At 48.7% G+C, this 18,291-nt stretch overlaps 1 protein-coding gene across 7 annotated transcripts in view; it reads right to left on the bottom strand.

Moving 5' to 3' along the window:
* Nucleotides 1-18,291, bottom strand: part of SFXN5 (sideroflexin 5) — a 100,471-nt gene that overhangs the window by 63,677 nt on the left and 18,503 nt on the right. For all 7 annotated transcript variants that reach the window (XM_053924761.2, XM_045189362.3, XM_053924760.2 and 4 more), the window contains exons 4-6: nt 5,332-5,358; nt 4,734-4,788; nt 2,798-2,823 (exon numbers count right to left, since the gene is read on the bottom strand). In XM_053924761.2, the coding sequence (XP_053780736.1) occupies nt 2,798-2,823; nt 4,734-4,788; nt 5,332-5,358 (108 nt within the window). The remainder of the gene's footprint in view (nt 1-2,797; nt 2,824-4,733; nt 4,789-5,331; nt 5,359-18,291) is intronic.

The raw sequence follows: 18,291 nt of genomic DNA, 5'->3' as shown, positions 1-18,291 counted from the left end.
CGAAGTGCCTACATAATTGTGACGTTTACTGCATCTGCTGGTAGTTTTTGCTAAGCTAAACTTTCCCAGAAATGTGTCCATTTCTTCTAAGTCTTCAAATTTATTGCCCCAGATTTTTCAATGCATTCTGATCTTTTAAACTTCTAGTGGGTCTATAGTTACTGTACTTTTTATTCCTAATATTGTTTATTTGTACCTTCTCTCTTTTTTCTTGCCAGAAATGTCTATTTAATTAGCCTTCCATAGAAACTAAGAGTTTATTGTCAATATAATATATATATATATATATATGCACAAGATTATCCATTCTTGTATTATTCATACTGGCAAAATATTGGAAATAACCTAAATGTCCATACATTAAAAAATTAGCCGATTAAATTTTGGTGCTTCTACATAGTAGACTGCTATGCAGCTATTAAAAATAAAAGAATGGAAAAGATCTCTAAAAACTGATATTCCATGATTTCTAGGATATATCCCTAAGTAAAAAACAAACACTGCAAAAGAACTATATAGTTTGCTTATTTTTAGAAAAGAAATAGGAAGAATAAAATTATTTACTTACAGAAGATGGGTGGAAAGAGGTAGAAGGGATAGAGAGAGGAATTAAACTTTTATTATGAGTTTTCATATAGCTTTGACTTTTGAACTATGTTGATATTTTACATTTTCCCAAAAGTAAATCAATAAGAATGGGAAACAACTGAAATTGAATGACAGCAGAAATGAATAAACTTAACCGTTTGTCAAATAAATAATATAAACACAACAGAAGACAAAATTCAAACCATTTTTAAACATGGTTCTCTGACTGTATACTCTTAGATATATTCAATGGGCAAAAAGAACTTCAAAGAAATTTTGGACTTTACTTAATACATTTTAGAGGGAGTGGAAGTGACACAGCAGTTCTGAAAGTCTTTATATGTATCAGATTTAGTGAATGCATAAATATATTGTTGTTGGATTCTCAATCAGGGAGGAGGGAGGCATAAATATGGAATGAAGGAAGAAAGGAACTCTGAGATGTTGGATTGGACTTACAGGTATTAGTATAAACTCATGATCTTTAAAAAGCTGTACCTTCTACTCTGTCTGCTAAAATGGACTCGCAGCAATGACACCCTGGTAACAAGGAGCACACCCAGAATCCAGACTTTGGTTTCTAAGTCCCATTAACCTCTGAAAGCAACCAGGGCTCTCTGGAGAAAAGGACGATTCCAGGACTAGGGCAGAGAGACTACACGATGAGTCTGGATTAGCCATATCTTGTGTTAGGAAGTGTTGAAGTCCTCCAAGAATAAGAAGGACATGCGAGATGGAAACAGAAACTACTTTGAAGGGCTCCTATTGGTGAAATTTGGCACAATTTGTATATAAAACCAAATTATGACAAGTAAATTATTACTCACTAAATACAAACAATATACAAGACCATGTTGGTAGTTTTAAAACACATTAAAGAAGGCAGAAGAGAAGGGAAATCTCTCAGTTACAGGAGGACACCAACTATTAAACAGAGATGGAATGATAAATATGAAATATATAGGAAACTTTAAGACTAGGTAAATATCCTCTTCCCAATCAGTTTCTCACCCAGTGGTCTTAACATGTGTTGGTCATTCTTCTCTGTTTCAAGTTGTAAGCTAGTATGAAGAGAGCTGCTATACACATTCCCATATAGATCTTTATGTGAACACGTGTACTCATTTCTCTTGAAGTACACACCTAAAATCAGGTGTGCTGGCTCACACTGTAGTGTATGTGTAGCTTTATAAGAGACTGCAATACCGTTCTACACACGCTTCGCCCTGATCCGGAGTCCAGCATCACACACTGCACTTAGTTCTGATCTCATCAGCCTTGCAGGTATAATTCAAGGGAACCGAGAGCATACACATCCTCTAAAAGACTTGCACAATCAGGTCAAAGCAGCACTGTTCGTTGTGAACTCCAATCAGGTCAAAGCAGCACTGTTCGTTGTGAACTCCAAGCTGTAAAGAACCCAAATGTTCTCCAAGAGTAGGGCGGATGAAGAAATGTCAACATTGTTACAACAATGGTGTAGTGTGCAGCAGTGAATAACAAAGTAACACCACATGTAACAACATGGACGCCTCTCACAAACAATTTCATTAGGAGAGGCTGAAGGCCAAAAAAAGCACATACTGACAATTCCATTTATGTAAAGGTGAAATGAGAACATGGTGAAGCAAGTCAGGAAGGTGGTCTCCTGTGGTGTGGGCGCCGTGACAGAGAGCTTGTTGCTGACAATGTGCTCGGTCTAGCTCACGTTGTGAGAGCCCAACAAGCTGCATATACATCTATGATGAATGCATCTGTCTGTACACTTGTTTTACTCCAATATAAAAAAATTCAAGAGCATGCTTAACCCTGATTTTAAAACCAAACAGAAAGAAGACTGAATCCTTTCAGTTAATTTCCAACCTTAGTTTTCAGAAATCACCCTTACTTCCCGACTTCCCCAGATTGGGGCAAAAACTTCCCCGTAACCAAACCAACACGTCTGGGAGACAATACTCGGGAAGGACAATGTGCAGGGATGAAGGCTTGTCGAGGCCATGTTGGGTGTGCATTGGCACGCCTCCTACAGAAAGAAATTGGACAGGACAAACCAAGAAAATTACAAAGAAATGAATGCTACTTTATCCAGTAACTCCTTTCCAGGATTTTATCCTAAATCAACAACTCAGTCAAATACTTATGAGCAGTGATATAAAGTTATACATTAAAACATTTTTTGGATAAAAAATCCTCTGAAGGTAATACTTACAATTGGCGTCCCAAAAGGAATGTAGCCTGCAAGAGGAGAGAGGAAAGAGGCCTTGTAACGCCACGCACTTGCCCCATGGGTCTCTCAACCCAGACCCCACAGGAGACTGCTGGGCGTGGTCTGGCAGTGGCCCCAGTGAGTGGGGCAGGTCAGTTAGAGGAGAGGTGCACTTCTGTCCCCAGACATTTTCCGAGCCCAGCCCTCCCCAGCAGAGAGGGCTTCCCTGTGTCCCTCAGCCTCCCTCTCTATTCCCCTTTAGCCAGTTTTCACTCCCCTCCAAAACCCCAAGGTGCATTCCCGAAGGCAGGGCTGCCAGCAGCCCAGGCACCACCACTCCACATTTCCTTCACAAGGCACGACGCCCCTGCCCACACTCACTGCACAGGCTGCGACGTCTCTGAGGGCCCCGGAATGTCCTCCGTCTTCCCTCAGCTTGTCTTTTCAGTGTGCACCCTTACTTCCCTGGCATCATGACCACTTCTAGAAAGGGAATTCCCTACCCAGCTGAGATGTGTACCGCAAAGTGCCAGAGCCCCTTCCATGCCTAGTACCCCAGCTAGACATCCTCAGCGGAGCAGGACAGAGCTGGCGAGAAGCACAGCCTGGCCCTGGACGCCGTTTCGTCACTGCTCATGGCCCCTAGGCCAAGGCAAGCCTCCCTCCTTCACACTCACTGCTGTCCATGGGCAGCCTCCTGTCCCCAGCCTCTGACTTACAGCAGCTGGTAGCTGGATAGCAGCAAATCACACTTAGCTATCTGAGTTACGTGGAAAGCAAAGGCTTGCATCCTGAGGGTGCACAATTGTGCGTGCACATGAGCCATCACTCTCCCACCCGCAGCCCTCTGGAGAGAGGTCCAAAGTTTGACTGGACAACCAAAAGAGAAACCAGGCTCAGGGTGAGAGCCTGCTATAGCCGTGTCCAGGGACTGGGGAGCACTCACAGCCATGGCTATAAGATGCTCGTAGCCTTTGCTTCCTTGGAATTCCTTATGGCAAAGTGAGGTTATCACTGGGCACCAATGGCCCCCGTTTGCACAAGGAAGTCACATGGTTGCTCATTCTGTCGCCTCCATGAGGTTGGGCTGTCTAGGGGTGAGGGTGCTGGCTGACATACCTGACTGAGAACACCCGCTGGTAGAGACCCTTTCTCCAGCTTCCTGAGGACTTCCCAAGGCAGCACCCAGCAGCCATCCCACCCACCCTGTAACTCGGGGGTGGTACCCTAGGGAGGAGGCATCAGCACAGGTGTGAGTCTGGCTCCGGCAAGACATGTGGCCCCTCAAAACTGTAGGCAGGATAACCAGGGCAGCCCCAGCCAGTGTGTGCGGAAGTGCTTTCTAGGCTATTGGGTTCATACACACAGAACTGTCCTAGCGTTCACAGGGCAGGGACTTCCCCGGGGACAGGGATCTTATACCTACTCTCCCACTACGCCCCTCCCACCCACTGGTCTCCAAAGAATGGGAATTCGCCAACCCTCTGTAAACAGTAGGGGAAATAGGGTGCAGACAATGAGGAGGGGGCGGTTAACAGCAGGATCAGACACCAAGTTACTCTGGGGATTAACCACATAAAAGGGCTGAGCAGGGAGCAGGATCTGGAAGGAGAGAGCACAGCGTGCACGGGTAGGGGCAGAGTGACTCACAGAAGGTAGGGTTTGCCCGTAGCGGGTGTTACTCTTGAGGTGAGTGGTGTATAACACTCCACCCCAGCTGCTCAGGCAGAAAAGGCACATTTTAAAAAAGCTCCATAAGTGATTCCAAGGCCTGGCCAGTGTTGCACAGTTGAGCCAAGGCTAAAATGCAGGTGCAAGTGTGGTGGTGGGTGTAACAGGCTCCATCCTCTCCTCAGGCCAGCACATCCAGACGTTCCTGGAACTGTGACCCCAGTGAGCGGCCTTGGCCGGGCAGAACCAGAAGGTCCCAGCGGCTTACCTGACATTCTAAAGGGCATGAAGATCTTCTCATTGGTGTCCGGGTGTAGGATAGCCTGGCAAGAGCAATGGACAGAGCACAAGGTGACAGTGGGAGAGGGATGTGGATGTGGGGATGGGGAGGGACGGAGGAGGGAAAGGAGAGCTCCCCCAGGATGACTGAGATGACCAGCGGCTGCATCTTGCCTTCTGACTGGTCAGTCCTTCCACACCACTCAGGGCGAGAGAAAACTAAAACCTGGACCCCGACAGCACTTACCTCTGACTAATGCTCAAAGCCGAATGCAGGGAGGACGGGGCTGTCTACCTCGCAGGCCCTCTGAGCCCCCATGCCTGGCACACCATAGGCACATAAGAAGGGTTGTGTGGAAGGAGCCACAGGGAGGGAGCTCAGGGGCCCAGGGAAAGGTGAGCTGGTCTGAGCTCTAGTCTTCAGAAACTCAGGCCCTGGGTGCTGCAGGAGGAGGAAGGGGAGGGGCGGCCAGGACCTCAGGGTGGGGGGAGACTGAACACACAACAGCTGAGGACCCCTGTCTGCGGTGGGGCGGGGTCCAGGAGAGCATGCGGAAGGGAAAGAAAATAAGCCGAAGCTGGATTACCTGCTTGATTTTCTGTGCACTCCACAGCTGGAGGGAAGGGAGAGAGAAAGAAGAAAAGGAAAAGGGAAATAAATTAAAGCACCTATCGATTTAAGGTCTCATCGCTTCTTGGCCTTTGGGCTAAGATTGAGTGTAGCGCAACGCGAGGTCTCAAAGCTACATTTTCCAACCGAGAGATCTAGCTCCAAGGGTGTCAGCGCCTCAGGCTGGCTGGGCCACCCCAGGTCTGGCAGCCACCCCGAGGGTGTGGCACCAGGGACCCCAAACTGCACAGCTAGGGAATCGCATGCAGATCGTTTAAACAAAGGGTTCTCAACTCCGGCTGCTGCAACATTACTTGAGGAATTCTTCCAGCATTTTCCTAAAGCTTCCTAGCTGATCTAATGTAGGATTAGGTAGGAAGCCTGATTATTTTTTATTGTTTCTGCTGTTACAGTTACCACAATTTCCCCCCGTTTGTCCCCTTCCACCCAGCCCCCCACTATGCAGAAGAAGCCTGATGTAAATGAAGATCCTTCAACTGTCTGCCAGAATCACTAGAGGCAGTGTAACATGGTCCCTTCAGAGTGAGGCAGACTGCCTGGATTCCCAGCTCGCCACTGCTGCCTCTAAGGCCCAATTTCCTCGTCTATAAAATGGGGATAATAGCTGTGCCGCCCGCATTGTGGAAAAAAAATATACGAAAAGCGCCTGGAGCAGCACTGGGTACACAGTAGGGGCTTTATAACTGCCTACTGTTGTAGAGAGTATTATTATTCCTATTGTTCTTACAAGAAGATTGCAGGGAGAAGAAATTTGCTTTCAAATGAGTGGTAAAGTTGTCTCTCGTCAGCACAAGCGTGTGTGTGGCACAGGCTGGAGAGACAGAACAATCTGTCAGTTCCTTCAAATGATATAAATACTGTATTTCATGGAACTTAAGACATCATGAATCCTAAGACACTCTTATGTGCCACTAAGTAAGAAAACAATGACATAATGCCAAGACCAACATCAATAAAAAGACTCATCCCGTTTAAGAGATGGTAAAAATGTGATAGACCTTTTAGAATCGAGAAAATATGCTAAGTAAAAAAAATTACACTGTGGGCAAAGCAAGGGCCAGTGCATGTGAACGCTGCGAGAAGGGTACGAGGCAAGAGAGAAGACGTGGTCAGCAGGTGATGCTTAGTTTTATAACAGAATAGTTCAGTTATGCTTCATTTATATGGTACTGTTGTTGTCTGGAATATAAATTAAGTTACAGAAGGCTACAGGGTAGCAAAAATAGAAGTTATAAAATTGATATATTAAAGTTTATGCATTTTACTCACAGCACAGTCCCTCAAGCCTTAATTCACAGCCTAATTACTCTTATTTTAGATACATTTCAAACATATTTGATTGTCTGCTATTCCAGGAAGATTGGAAGCAGTAGATTTTTAAAAAATAATAATTGGGGAACAGAAGGGACTGAAATGAGAAAAACCAAATGCAGGATCACTGTTAGCCAAAGGAGGTAAGTGAGAGCACACAGCAAAGATTTAAAAAAAAAAAAAAAAAAAAAAGATTAAAAGCCCTGGCTGGCGTGGCTCAGTGGATTGAGCACCAGCCTATGAATCAAAGGGTCGCCGGTTCGATTCCCAGTCAGGGCACATGCCTGGGTTGTGGCCAGGTCCTCAGTAGGGGATGCATGAGAGGCAACCACATATTGATGTTTCTCTTCCTCTCTTCCTCCCTCCCTTCCCCTCCCTATAAAAAAATAAAGAAATTAAATTAAAATAGCAAAGATAAAAGGCTGACCCTTCTTTGCTGAGAGAGTGCCTTCCTGAAGTGCGCCCCCTGGCTGAGTACCATGTTAGGTGTGAGCCTCTCAGCACTGTCCTCCAGCATTTCCCACAGCGCTGGCCACACAGAAAATCTAAAGCTATTCTAAAATTAAAATTTAAAAAACACTCAGGATTCCTTCATACAGTTCTTCAAAAAAAAAAAAAATCCCCATTATTCTGATGAACAGCCTGGGTGGAAAACAGTGGCCTTAGGCCCCAAAGGGCAGTGTAAAGAGGGGGTGTTAGAGCCAGGCAGGCCTGTGTTCAGATCACTCACAGGAGGTGTGGCCCTGGGCAAATTACATGGCCACTGTGCCTCGGTTTCTCCATCAGTGAAGTGGGCTGTGTAAAGGTAGGGCAGACGCTCAGTGCCCCCTGGCAGTTTGTGTTTCCCTTTGGGCACACGGCCAAGCCTACACTTCCCAGCTTCCCCAACAGTCAGGTGGGCCACCCACGTGACTGGGTGCTGGCTAACGGACTGTGGGAGACAGTGATGTTTGCCTCCCACAGAGAATCCAGTGGAGGAGGAGGAGGCCCTAGACGTCGGTAAAGCCACCAAGTGAAGGAAGCTGGGTCCCTGGACGATGGCATGTGCCAAGTCCCGGAGCTGCAGTGGCCTCCGAAGTGAGAGACAGACCTCACTGCATAAGTCCCTGGACTCTGGGGATTATTTGTGACAGGGCTTGGCCTACCCCGACTCGTGCAGAGGTTTAAATGAGATACGCCTATCTAAACTACTTGGCCCATAGGACATGCTCCATAAATGCCTAAAACAGAGGGACAGTCATTCAAATGAGCAATATTTTTAATGGACTTAATTATTTTTTAAAGTAACTTCCTGTCATTGTCTTATTCCTACAACATGCCTGTGAGGTGGGTAGAATTATTTCCCCACAAGGTAACTCATCTCAGAGAGACTAAGTGACTCAGGCAGAGTGCCAGGGGGCCTGGCCTGGTGGCAGGATGGACATGGGCACCCAGGCCTCCTGTCCTCTGGGCTCATGTCCTCCCTGCTCTCCAAGGGCCCCCAGGAGGAAGAGACTGATGCCTGTTCTGGCTGGGTGCCTGCCAGGCCCAGGGCATGAGAGGAGGAAGAGAACTAGGTGGCAGCACCCTGAGGGCGCAGAGCCTCCTGCAGCCCAGCAGCAGACGCTCCCCACCAGCACCTGTTCCTACCCTCCCGCCGAAGTCCGGCCAAGTGGCCCTTGTGATCCACGGTGGTATCTGTGTCCCTCAGGTTCAGGCACTGCCTCCTCTACCTCCACCCAGGGGGCAGCAACGGACAGTCAGACAGGTGCTGGCTTATCAGCAAAGGCAGGAGTTGGACAGGTCTCTTAGCAGGCAAGGCCAGGAACCCAGAGCTCACAGACGTGTTCCCCACCCCTCAGCGATTCCACAAACGGCCCCAGCAGGCTAGTGTCACAGATAAGAAGCAATGGTAAAGTCTCACAGGATACATAATTCCATGCTTTTCTGTTTTGCTGAGTACTTTCCCAAAGAAGTGCTGGGATTTGAACTCGAGCAGACTGGTACAGAACCCCCACTTCCTAATCACCACATGCCCCTGTCTCTAAGGCTAGCACACCATTCTGTCCCTTCAGGCATCTAAAATATTTGGGTGATCTTTTCACATCAGCGCACTGACAGCACCTTATTCTTCCTAATAGAAACCTCAAATGAATATACTGTATATCGTAAACTGTACCCTATTAGTGGGCTTCTAGGTTAATTTCCATCTTCTTTTATCGTGGTAAGATACACATGACATAAAATGTACCACTTTAACCACTTTTCAGCGGCAGTTCTAGGGCATTCAGTACATTCACACCCTTGCACAGCCATCTCCAGCATCCAGCCCAGAAGCTTTCCGTCTCGCGCAACTGAAGTCCGCACTCAGTGGGAACTGCCCTCCCTCCTCCCGTGGCTCCTGTCCACCACCGCTCTTTCTGTCTCTGTGAACTTGACCACTCAAGATATTTCATGTAAGTGGAATCACACAATATTTGTCCTTTGTGACTGTCCCATCTTTTCCTGTTACAACCATATTCCATTAACACAGAGTTACCGTTATTTTATCGGTAGTATTTAAAGGGAAAAGGATAAACGCATTCAGATAAATCTGGCAGGACAGAGGAAAAATTAATGCTTACTCCAGAGGGAGGCAGTGGGCAATTGGGGAACAGGGACAGAGAAACTTGTTTTTTATTCTCTACCTTTTTTTATATCTTTTGAATTCTGTAGATTGTTCATATGTTACCTATACAAAAAGAATTGCTTAAAAAATCAAGAGTAACCACGAGAAAAATACATTCTTTATTCACCTCTATAGCACAAACTGTCAACTGTCCAACAAAACCCATGTCCCCTTCTTCCATAGTAATAGAACAGCTGTGGGCAGGTAGCCGACCTTCTGTACTACATTTCCCAGCCTCCTCTGCAGAGCAGGTGGCTGACCTGCTGTACCACATCTCCCAGCTTCCTTTGCAGTTAGGCTTATCCATGTGACCTAGACCCCAGTGGCATGGGATGGAAAACGAGATGTGCCTTTCCCTAGCCAGGGCCTCCCATTCCGTGCTTTCTGTTCCCTTTCTGTGAGCCAGAGCCAGGATGGAGCTGCAGCCCCACCTTCACCCTGCAGAGGACAACCCAAGGAGATGGCAGAGAAACACGATGGAAGGACCCTGGGCCCCTGAATGGTCCTGTGGAGCAGAGCCACCTGCCCACCTGAAACTTGAACTGTTACATGGGTAAGAAATAAAGTTCTATGTTATTTGAGCTGGTGCATTCTGGGATCTTTTTGTTACAGCAGTATAACCCCAACTAAGACAGGAAACTGCCTCCCATGGTATCAGGGAAGCCTTCCCAGAAGCAGGAAGAAGGAATGAAAGCTAAGATAGTGTTTGAGGCTCTTCTCATGACATTTGGCAATGCTCCCGCCTCAGGAGGTTTTGCGGTGAGGTGGAAGGGGCATCTCCACTTTAAACTAAAATTCCTTGTCGTGACCTGATCTCGTGCAGGCTCACCCCGTCTCCAGACGGTAGCAACAACAGCCAGGGTCACAAATCTGGGCCCTGGTTTAGCCACTAACTTATGTGGTCTTCCTGTGCAAGTCACCACACACCTTAGACCAGGAAAAGGGGAGGGAAGTGGAAACAAGTCTCTCCAGGGCCCCTCCCTGTCTGATGACGCCAGGCCCAGTTTATAGAGAGGGCCAACAAGGACTTGGGTCTGACTCCCAGGCCTGGGCTTTTTCCTGGGACCTGTGGGACCCTTGAGTCAGATGCTGGATGCAGAAATGGCAGCAGATACTACCCACAAGCCAAGGGCTGGTTGCTGCTTTAAAGTTTCATGAGCCAGTCCTGCAAACAGGTTACAGATGGGATGTAAAGCATTCTATGGGAGTCCAAAAGAGATGCAGTAGACGGTCCATCCACACTGAGAATCTAGGACAGTGAGCCCCCGGCATCGTCTTGGCAGCTGGCTGAAGCAGCTCCACTTTAATTCCTCAGCGTGACCAGTCTCCTCTGGGCTCGGCCCATTTCCCTCTGTGTCCCTGGCTGAACGTAAAAATGGGGAGCCCTGACCCCTTGGAACTGAAGGACTGCAGCAACAATCCAGTGTGGGTGAGACTTTGGACCTTGCTTGATTTTTAGCTTGGAGAATGAGGGCAGACAGGGTGTGTGGGATGTAGTGTTGGTGAAAGGTTGCTGGAACAATGCAGGATTTTGCTGATTGCAGTAACAGCCTGAGTCTCAGCTGAGCTGCCATCTGAACCTATTAGAAGAGCCCCAGAGTAGAGACCAAGGGAGGGGCAGAGGATGGGCCCCTAACAAGCCCTCTGCCTTCTAGGGGCAGAGCAGGGCATACCCCCAGCACCCAGGCCCCAGACCCCAGGCGGAGGAGTTAACTTCCCAGGCTCCACCCCCAGTTTGGCTTGCTCCCCTTCCCCTCTGCCTCCTTCCAAGCTGCTTCTCCAAACCTCTGAAGGCAGCAAAGACAGAGCCTATTTAAAACAGCCTCCAGAAGGTAATTAAGCAGAGCCTGAAGGGGATCCTTCTGTAAAGCAAAGGATGCTTCCATAAAATAAAAATTTAAAAATCTTCCTAATTTATCATTTGGGCCAATCCCATTATTCCTTACCATTAATTTTGTTGCCATGGTTACTCCCAGGTAATACGTACATAGGCAAGTCTATGTGGGGTGAAGTTGCCCCCAATTGTACAGGTACATGGAAGGAGAAGGCACGTTCCCCTGGCTCTGCAGCCGAGCACACAGCAGTCATGCCTTCTCTATATGGGCACCTTCTCTCTAATGAAGAGACGGGCCTTGGAGTCGAACCGGGACTTGAATTCTAGCTCTCCCACTTGCTGGCCGTGCCGTTTGGGGAAACTTAATCTTTTGGGGCCTCCACTTCCTCATTTATAATATGGAGATATGAATACTTATTTTTAAGGTTATTGCGAATATTAAAGAAAACTCATTTGTTCAACAAATACTTAATGAGCACCTATTATGTGACCAACGGTGATCTAGGCATGAAGAATACATCGGGGAACAAAAAAGAGCAAAACTCTCTGCTTTCGTAGGGCTGACGTGCGAGTGTGAACAGACAGTAGCAATAAAAATACCAGCGAAGTGAATTCTCTGGTAGGTGAGAAGGGCGAGTGTTCATGGCGGGGGGGAGTAGACAGGGTGTGTGCTGGCGGTGAGGAAGGGTTTTTTGAAAATGTATCATAAGGGAGTGCACGCAGAAGAACGTGAAGGACAGGGACACTAAGGGGCCACAGCTTCTGACACGGGGAGGAGGGATGGAGAGAAAGGCCAGGCTGGCGCCGGGGGGGAGGAGGGCAGGGGAAACACTGGGGCTGCCTTCCCTGCGCCGCCCCCCACGAGGCGCCTCTAGCACCTGGATCCCCCACTCACCCTGGCCCCTCAGATTCCATGTCTTGTCCTGCTTCTGGCCCTCGTGGTGACTCCTTTTGGTCCCCATGACTTTTTGCCCTGACAGAGTCTGACGCAGAATGATGTTTAGTGCCTGACAGCGGTAAGCAAGGAGGTTAGGGCAGTTTTCAGTGAGGTGACATTGGAGGAAATACTTGAAGTCGGGAGTGAGCCAAGCAGGTATCTGGTAGGAGATTGTTTGGCAGATGGGACAGCCAGCGCAAAGGCCCTGAGGCAGAAGTGAGCCTGCCCGGCACATGTGAGAGACAGCAAGGAGGCCAGCGTGACTGTTGTAGACTGAGTAGTAGCAGGTGGAAGAGAAGAGAGAAATGGGGGCTTTGCAGGCCGTGTCAAAGACCATGGCTTTTACTCGGAGTAGAAAGAGGGGCACTACAGAGGCTCGGGTAGAGCAGTGGTTCTTAACAAGGGGTGGTTTTGCAACCAGGGACATCTGGCAATGTTTGTTTGCCATGAATCGGGAGGGGATGCTACTGGCATCTAGTGGGTAGAGACCAGAGATGCTGCTAAACATCCTGCAGTGCACTGGACAGCCCCACCACAAAGAGTCATCCAGCCTCAAAGGCCAAGCATGCCGAGGCTGAGAAACCCTGGAGCAGAGGAACGAACAACGTAATGGAGGTTCACAGGCCCCTCTGACTGCTGTACTGGGAATGGCAGGAGGGGCCAGGGAGAATGGGGAAGCACCTAGGAGTCTGCAGAAGTGACCCAGCCCAGAGATGCGGCTACTGCATGCAGTACAACACCTAGCACATCACACAAATGCTTCAGCTAATACTGATCACTCACCTGTTCTGTGCTAACTACACGGGCCAACCCGGGCCAGCCCAGAAGGGCAGAGCTGATCGGGATGCCAGAAGCTTGAGGATAGGGGTCAGGGTAAGTGGGGGGGGATCAGCCAAACCGTCCTTATAGCCAGCTTCTGACAAACGTACTAACCACCACAGAAAATCTGGGGTGCAATATTTTTAACTCAGTATTTTCTCTGCTATTTTCAGCAAAGCCCAAACACAGCTGACCCCATCTCCTCTCTGCCAGAGGAGCCTTGCAGGGTCTCTTACACCCAGCTGTCCTTTTCCTTGGTAGGCTGTAGGCAGAAGCCCATCCCACACGGGGCCTCTGAGCAGTTGATATATTTTGCTGGATGCAGAGTAAGCACTTTAATAAAGGGGGGCTGGTTCCCAGACTCTGAGGAACATGGAATGATGCATAAGAACCACCAGGCAGAAGCCTGCAGTGGCTCCCAGAGACCTGCTTACCTCACTGCTGACCACTCCAGAAGCTTCCAAGCTGGTTTCCTTAACAACACCTCCCCCTCCCCCATTCACCAGGCACCCCACCAGAATGATTCTACCACAACACACTTTCACGCCACTCTCTTGCTCAAGAGCTTCCAGCAGCTTCCTCTTGCCCCACACGACACACTTTCACAATCTGTGCTGTAACTTCCCGACTTTCCCCAACTACCTCGCTCGAATCTCATCCTTTCTCCCTATTCCCCCCTCTCTGATCTCTCTCTCTCTGTCTCTCCTTTACTTCTATGATTTTGACTGTGACTTGCAGGGAATGTCCTCCCACTGCCTTGGGTCTCTCTCTCCATTCTCCGTTCGATCTACCCTTCAGGGTCACTTGTTCTGCCCCTCCACGAAGCCTTTCCTCGTCGCCTGCATTCTCAGGATTCTCTCACTGATGAACTCCTATCTACCTTACATTAACTCCACGCAGCTCAGCCACCAGCCTGGCCCCTAGCCACGCACTTGCGTGGTGGCCTCACCTGTGCTGGGAGCAGGCTGTTCAAGGACAGGAACTGTGGCATGTGTCAATCACCCCCTTGGTGCCCACCTGCCTGAGCCATTGGCAGGTGCCCTTGGCCTGGACTGACAGCGTTAACCACACAGGTTTAACTGGGGTTGCAAGACCTTCACAAGATCCTCTGACCAGAACTCCCTTCATGCCTGTGTACGTCATTCTGCTCCCCAGAGTGTCACCTTCTCTTCCAAAGCCACCTTCAGACAGTGGGAGAAAGACAGGCGTTGGATCCTACAGGCCCAGTATCAGACCCCGGTCCCAACACACACTGGCTGTGTGACCATAGGTAAGTAACATAACCTCTCTGAGCCTCAGTTTTCTTACCTGTAAAACTGCACTAATGTAGGCAGGTACCTACCAAAGAGGGTTTCCGTGAAGATTAATTAGGCGATGCATCTAAAGTGCTAGTACTTAGCATGGTGCCGGGCACTTGGTAAGCACGCAGTGGCAGGGGCTAACTGCCATGGGGGAAGGGGCTTCTGTATTTGACCCCACCCCTCTCCGCCCATGCCAAACCACTCCCACAGTGAAGGACATACTGCAGAGTCGGCACCCAGAAACTTCACGACCTGTACTTAGGTTTTTGCTCTCATTCATGGCTTTGTTGTTCAGTGGATGGCTTCAGTCCTTATCATGGTTCCTAGCACATCAAATCTTTACCTGTTAAGCCTGAAGGGTAAATTATACTTATTTTTATTTTATTCTTACATCTAACTATTCATTGGGGTAGCAACCTTTAACACATTAGCAGTCTTGGGAGGAGATACCAGCTCCCACCTGTAGATGACCAAACCGAGGCCATCGGGGCAAACAAACTGTCAACCCGCTTGTGTGCGCCACCACCGGTGAGATGTGACGGGAGGGCGGGTCACATGACAAACCGGCACACAGGGACCCAGTCTATCGGTGATATCAGGACAGGCCCACAGGCATCAGGCACAGGCTTCTGACCCCTACGCCAGCAAAAAGACACCCGGGCAAGCCCAGAGCCCGGGACCTGACAGGGCTGTCGTCCAGGCGGAGACAAAGAACCACCCTGAGGCTCTTTGAAGGCATGGAAATGACCCTTGAGCAGGGCCAGCCGGGACCAGGAACATGACTGTCCTTAATTCTACCTCACCTAGGTTTCCCCAAACCCTGAGCTGGAACGCCATCACCTGTCTCCTCAGCTCTGGTGTCTATAAAGGCCAGAGGCAGGTGTGGCTTTGCACACTGAGGCCGGGAAGGGAAGAAGCAGTGTGAGAGCTGCCACAGAGCCCAATCCCCGAGGCTCGGGGGAGCTAGGAGGATTAGGAGGGAGAGAGATGGAGGGTCTGCTTTTTACAGGGCAGGTTCACACTTACAGGCCTGAGCCACCGAGCCAACGGATGGACACTGCGGGCCTCACCAACATAAGTCAGAAAGGGAAGCACAGCTGGTGCCAGAGGCCCTCTACCTCACCTCCTCCCAGCTCCCTGGAAGTACACGGGGGCTTTCAGGACAGAAAGCAGAGGAGGCTCAGGAAACAGGATGGGCAGCTTTAAGCAACTGAAAGAAGCAAAGACGTGAAACATGGCCTCATTCCCCAAACTCTGGAAGCTGGAAAGAGTCCCAGAGGCCATCTTCAGCCAGGAAGGGCCAGAAGGGAGCCTGGCTAGGAGCAGACACAGGATTGGGAAGGGCTTGGAGGCTGGACCAGCCCTGATGTGTCTGAGAGGAACTGCAAGGGTCTGAGGACTTCTGTGGCCTAAACAGGGGCTGTCAGGTCATGCCACCCAAGCTCCTCGGGACCCAGGGCCAGAGAGAAGTATGGAGCTAGGAATGAGGAGATCACGGTCTACCTTCCCTGCTCATGGCTGCCCCCAACTCAGCACGCAGTGCTGATGCCTGTGGTTGGACCCTGCCTAGCCAAGAACTGTACCATCTCACATCACTCGCCAGAGCCCTGCACAAGGACATCTGGCCAAGATGCTGTATCTGCTCACGCATTTGCCCTTCACATAGCTGGGCAGCAGTGGAGCACATCCTGGTCACTTCCTCTGGGGGCCTCACTCCTTCTGTGCTTCCTTGTCTGGGCTGTTCCTATCAGCACCTCCTCCTCACCAGCCCCTTCTCAACTGTCAATCTCTGGAGAGAAATCTCTTCCAGAAACCCCTCGTCTGGGTGGGTTCCTCCCTCCTCCGCTCTCCCACAGTATCATGTGTTTCAAAGCTGTTGCCTAGATTCTGGGGTGTCCATGAAGCAAGACCCTCCTCTGGCTTCTTCCCTGCTCTCTGCCCCAGGCCTTGGCACCAAGCCTGGCCTGTAGGTGCTCCCTAATACATACTGAAATGAGGTGGACTGGGGAGGGCTGATGGCTAAGCTGCTTGCCCCGGGAACACCCCGCCAGCCACAGGTGTGTCAGTTCGGCAGCACAGAGCCTCCGTGTGGGCTTTGTGTATAAAGGTGTCAGAAGAAGGCAGGGGCGGCGCCTCACCCTGTTACCAAAAGAACGGAAGAGAAGACAGCAGCAGAGGAAGGACAGCAGCATGTTTTCAGGTGGGAAATAAGTAGAGTTTTAGTGATGGACCCAGCAGAGAGGAGGAAGCCATCCCTTTGATGCCTGAAGAGGGCGTGTTTAAGGGGCCAGGCCACCACCCCAGGGACACCAGCAAAGCTCAGGCCTTGGAGGAACCAGGTACCACCAAAAAAAAAGGGCTAATCATAGGGCTAGACACGGGTTGATGGACACTCTGTCTTCAAAGCTGTGATCCCCCAGGCCTTCCCCGCACCGTGAGGGGACCCTGGCTGCCCTCACCTGTGTCCCCACCAGATGCGGAAAGTTGATCAACCTTCTGGAGAAACTGAGTTACAGTGACTCCAAAGCTGGGAAGGCCAGCACAGTGGGAAGTGGGAGCAGGTGGGGCTAAAAGCAGGGAATTCAGTGAAAGTCTGCAGTGAATTTTGGGACCCCAGCCTCCTTCACCTCGTTGCCTTCCAGAATGCAGAGGGATGAGATGATACTGTACTCACAAAACAGGCAGAGGAGTCTATTAAAAAATAAATAAATAAAAGAAACAATCAAAGAGCTCACGGAAATTAAAATTATGCCACCTGAAGTTAAAAATGCAATAGATGTGTTGAAAACAAACTTTAGGAAAGTTCCTGCAAACCCAAACAGCAGGTCAAAGTCAAGGATTAGAAGAGAAAAAAAAAAGGAAGGAAGAAAATATGAGTGTCAATCTAAGATGTCAAATATTCGACTAAGAGGAGCTTCGGAATGAGAAGAAATTATCAAATAAACCGTCTGAGAAAATTTGCCAGAATTGAAAGGCAGGAGCATTCAGATTGAAAGGAATCACAAGGAGCCCAGAATAATGAATTTTAAAGGAGGTAGCATTGTGGAATTTCAGAAGTAAATTCTATAGGTAAAGAGAAGATCCTAAGCATTCCAAAGAATGCAAACAGGCCACTCGCAAAGCATTGGGAATAAAACAGCATTCGATTTTTCAACTGCTGTCCTGGAAGCTACAAGACAATAGAGCAATGTCTTCAGAATTCTGAAGAATGATGATTGTCATACTAGAATTTTCTCCTCAGCCAAACTGTCAATTAAAGCTTAGTGCAGACTTAAAACTTTTCAGACAAAAAAGTACTCAAAATTTTCTTCCCAATTACTCTTTTTTTCAGGAAGCTACTAGAAGGGATATTCCACCAAAATAAAAGTCTACATACACCAAGGGGAAGGCCCAGAACTGGAGCAGGCGGGCCCCAGGAAGGAAATTTTCAGGGAAGAAAGTGGAACTGAAGAACTGGAGTCTTCGGGATTGAGAGGCGGCACTGAAAATATCCCTGGAGGGTGTGGTAAGAACCAGAGATGGTACAAAGAACACCGTGCTAACGAGGGTAAAAGAGGCAACTATTAACTGTAGATGAAACATAGAGTTTAAAAACAGAGGAAGCCCAGTCATGAAACAACCAAGTTGACTCCACATGAAATGTTACTTATATGATTTTAAGGGGAATATTGAATAACCATAGACCCCAAACCCTTGTAACTGTCTTGGAAGGGCGATGAGGGTGGGGAAGAGAAGCATGTTTTGGGAGATGGATAATAAGAGACCTGAATTCTCAACTACCACACAGAAGAATGAGTTAAGAAATAGCAGTATTGATAAACACGTTAGTTTCAAATATAGACTTCTATCTGAAGAAACAGCTGCAAGTGTTTGCTTCTGGGGAATAGGAGCGGGAATTGAGAGGGGATGAAGGGCAGCATCTTATTTTTCCTTACAAGTGTTTTAGTACAGCTTGACTTTCTGAAATATGCACATATATTACTTCAAAAAATGTGAAATTAATTTCAGTTTTTGAAATGAAGTTTATGAACAAAGGAAACAATGCCGGCACGTTAACCATCAGTCTC

Source organism: Desmodus rotundus, chromosome 5, assembly GCF_022682495.2.
Source record: "Desmodus rotundus isolate HL8 chromosome 5, HLdesRot8A.1, whole genome shotgun sequence".
In the NCBI taxonomy this organism is placed as follows: domain Eukaryota; kingdom Metazoa; phylum Chordata; class Mammalia; order Chiroptera; family Phyllostomidae; genus Desmodus; species Desmodus rotundus.
This window is presented reverse-complemented; position numbering and strand designations above follow the sequence as displayed.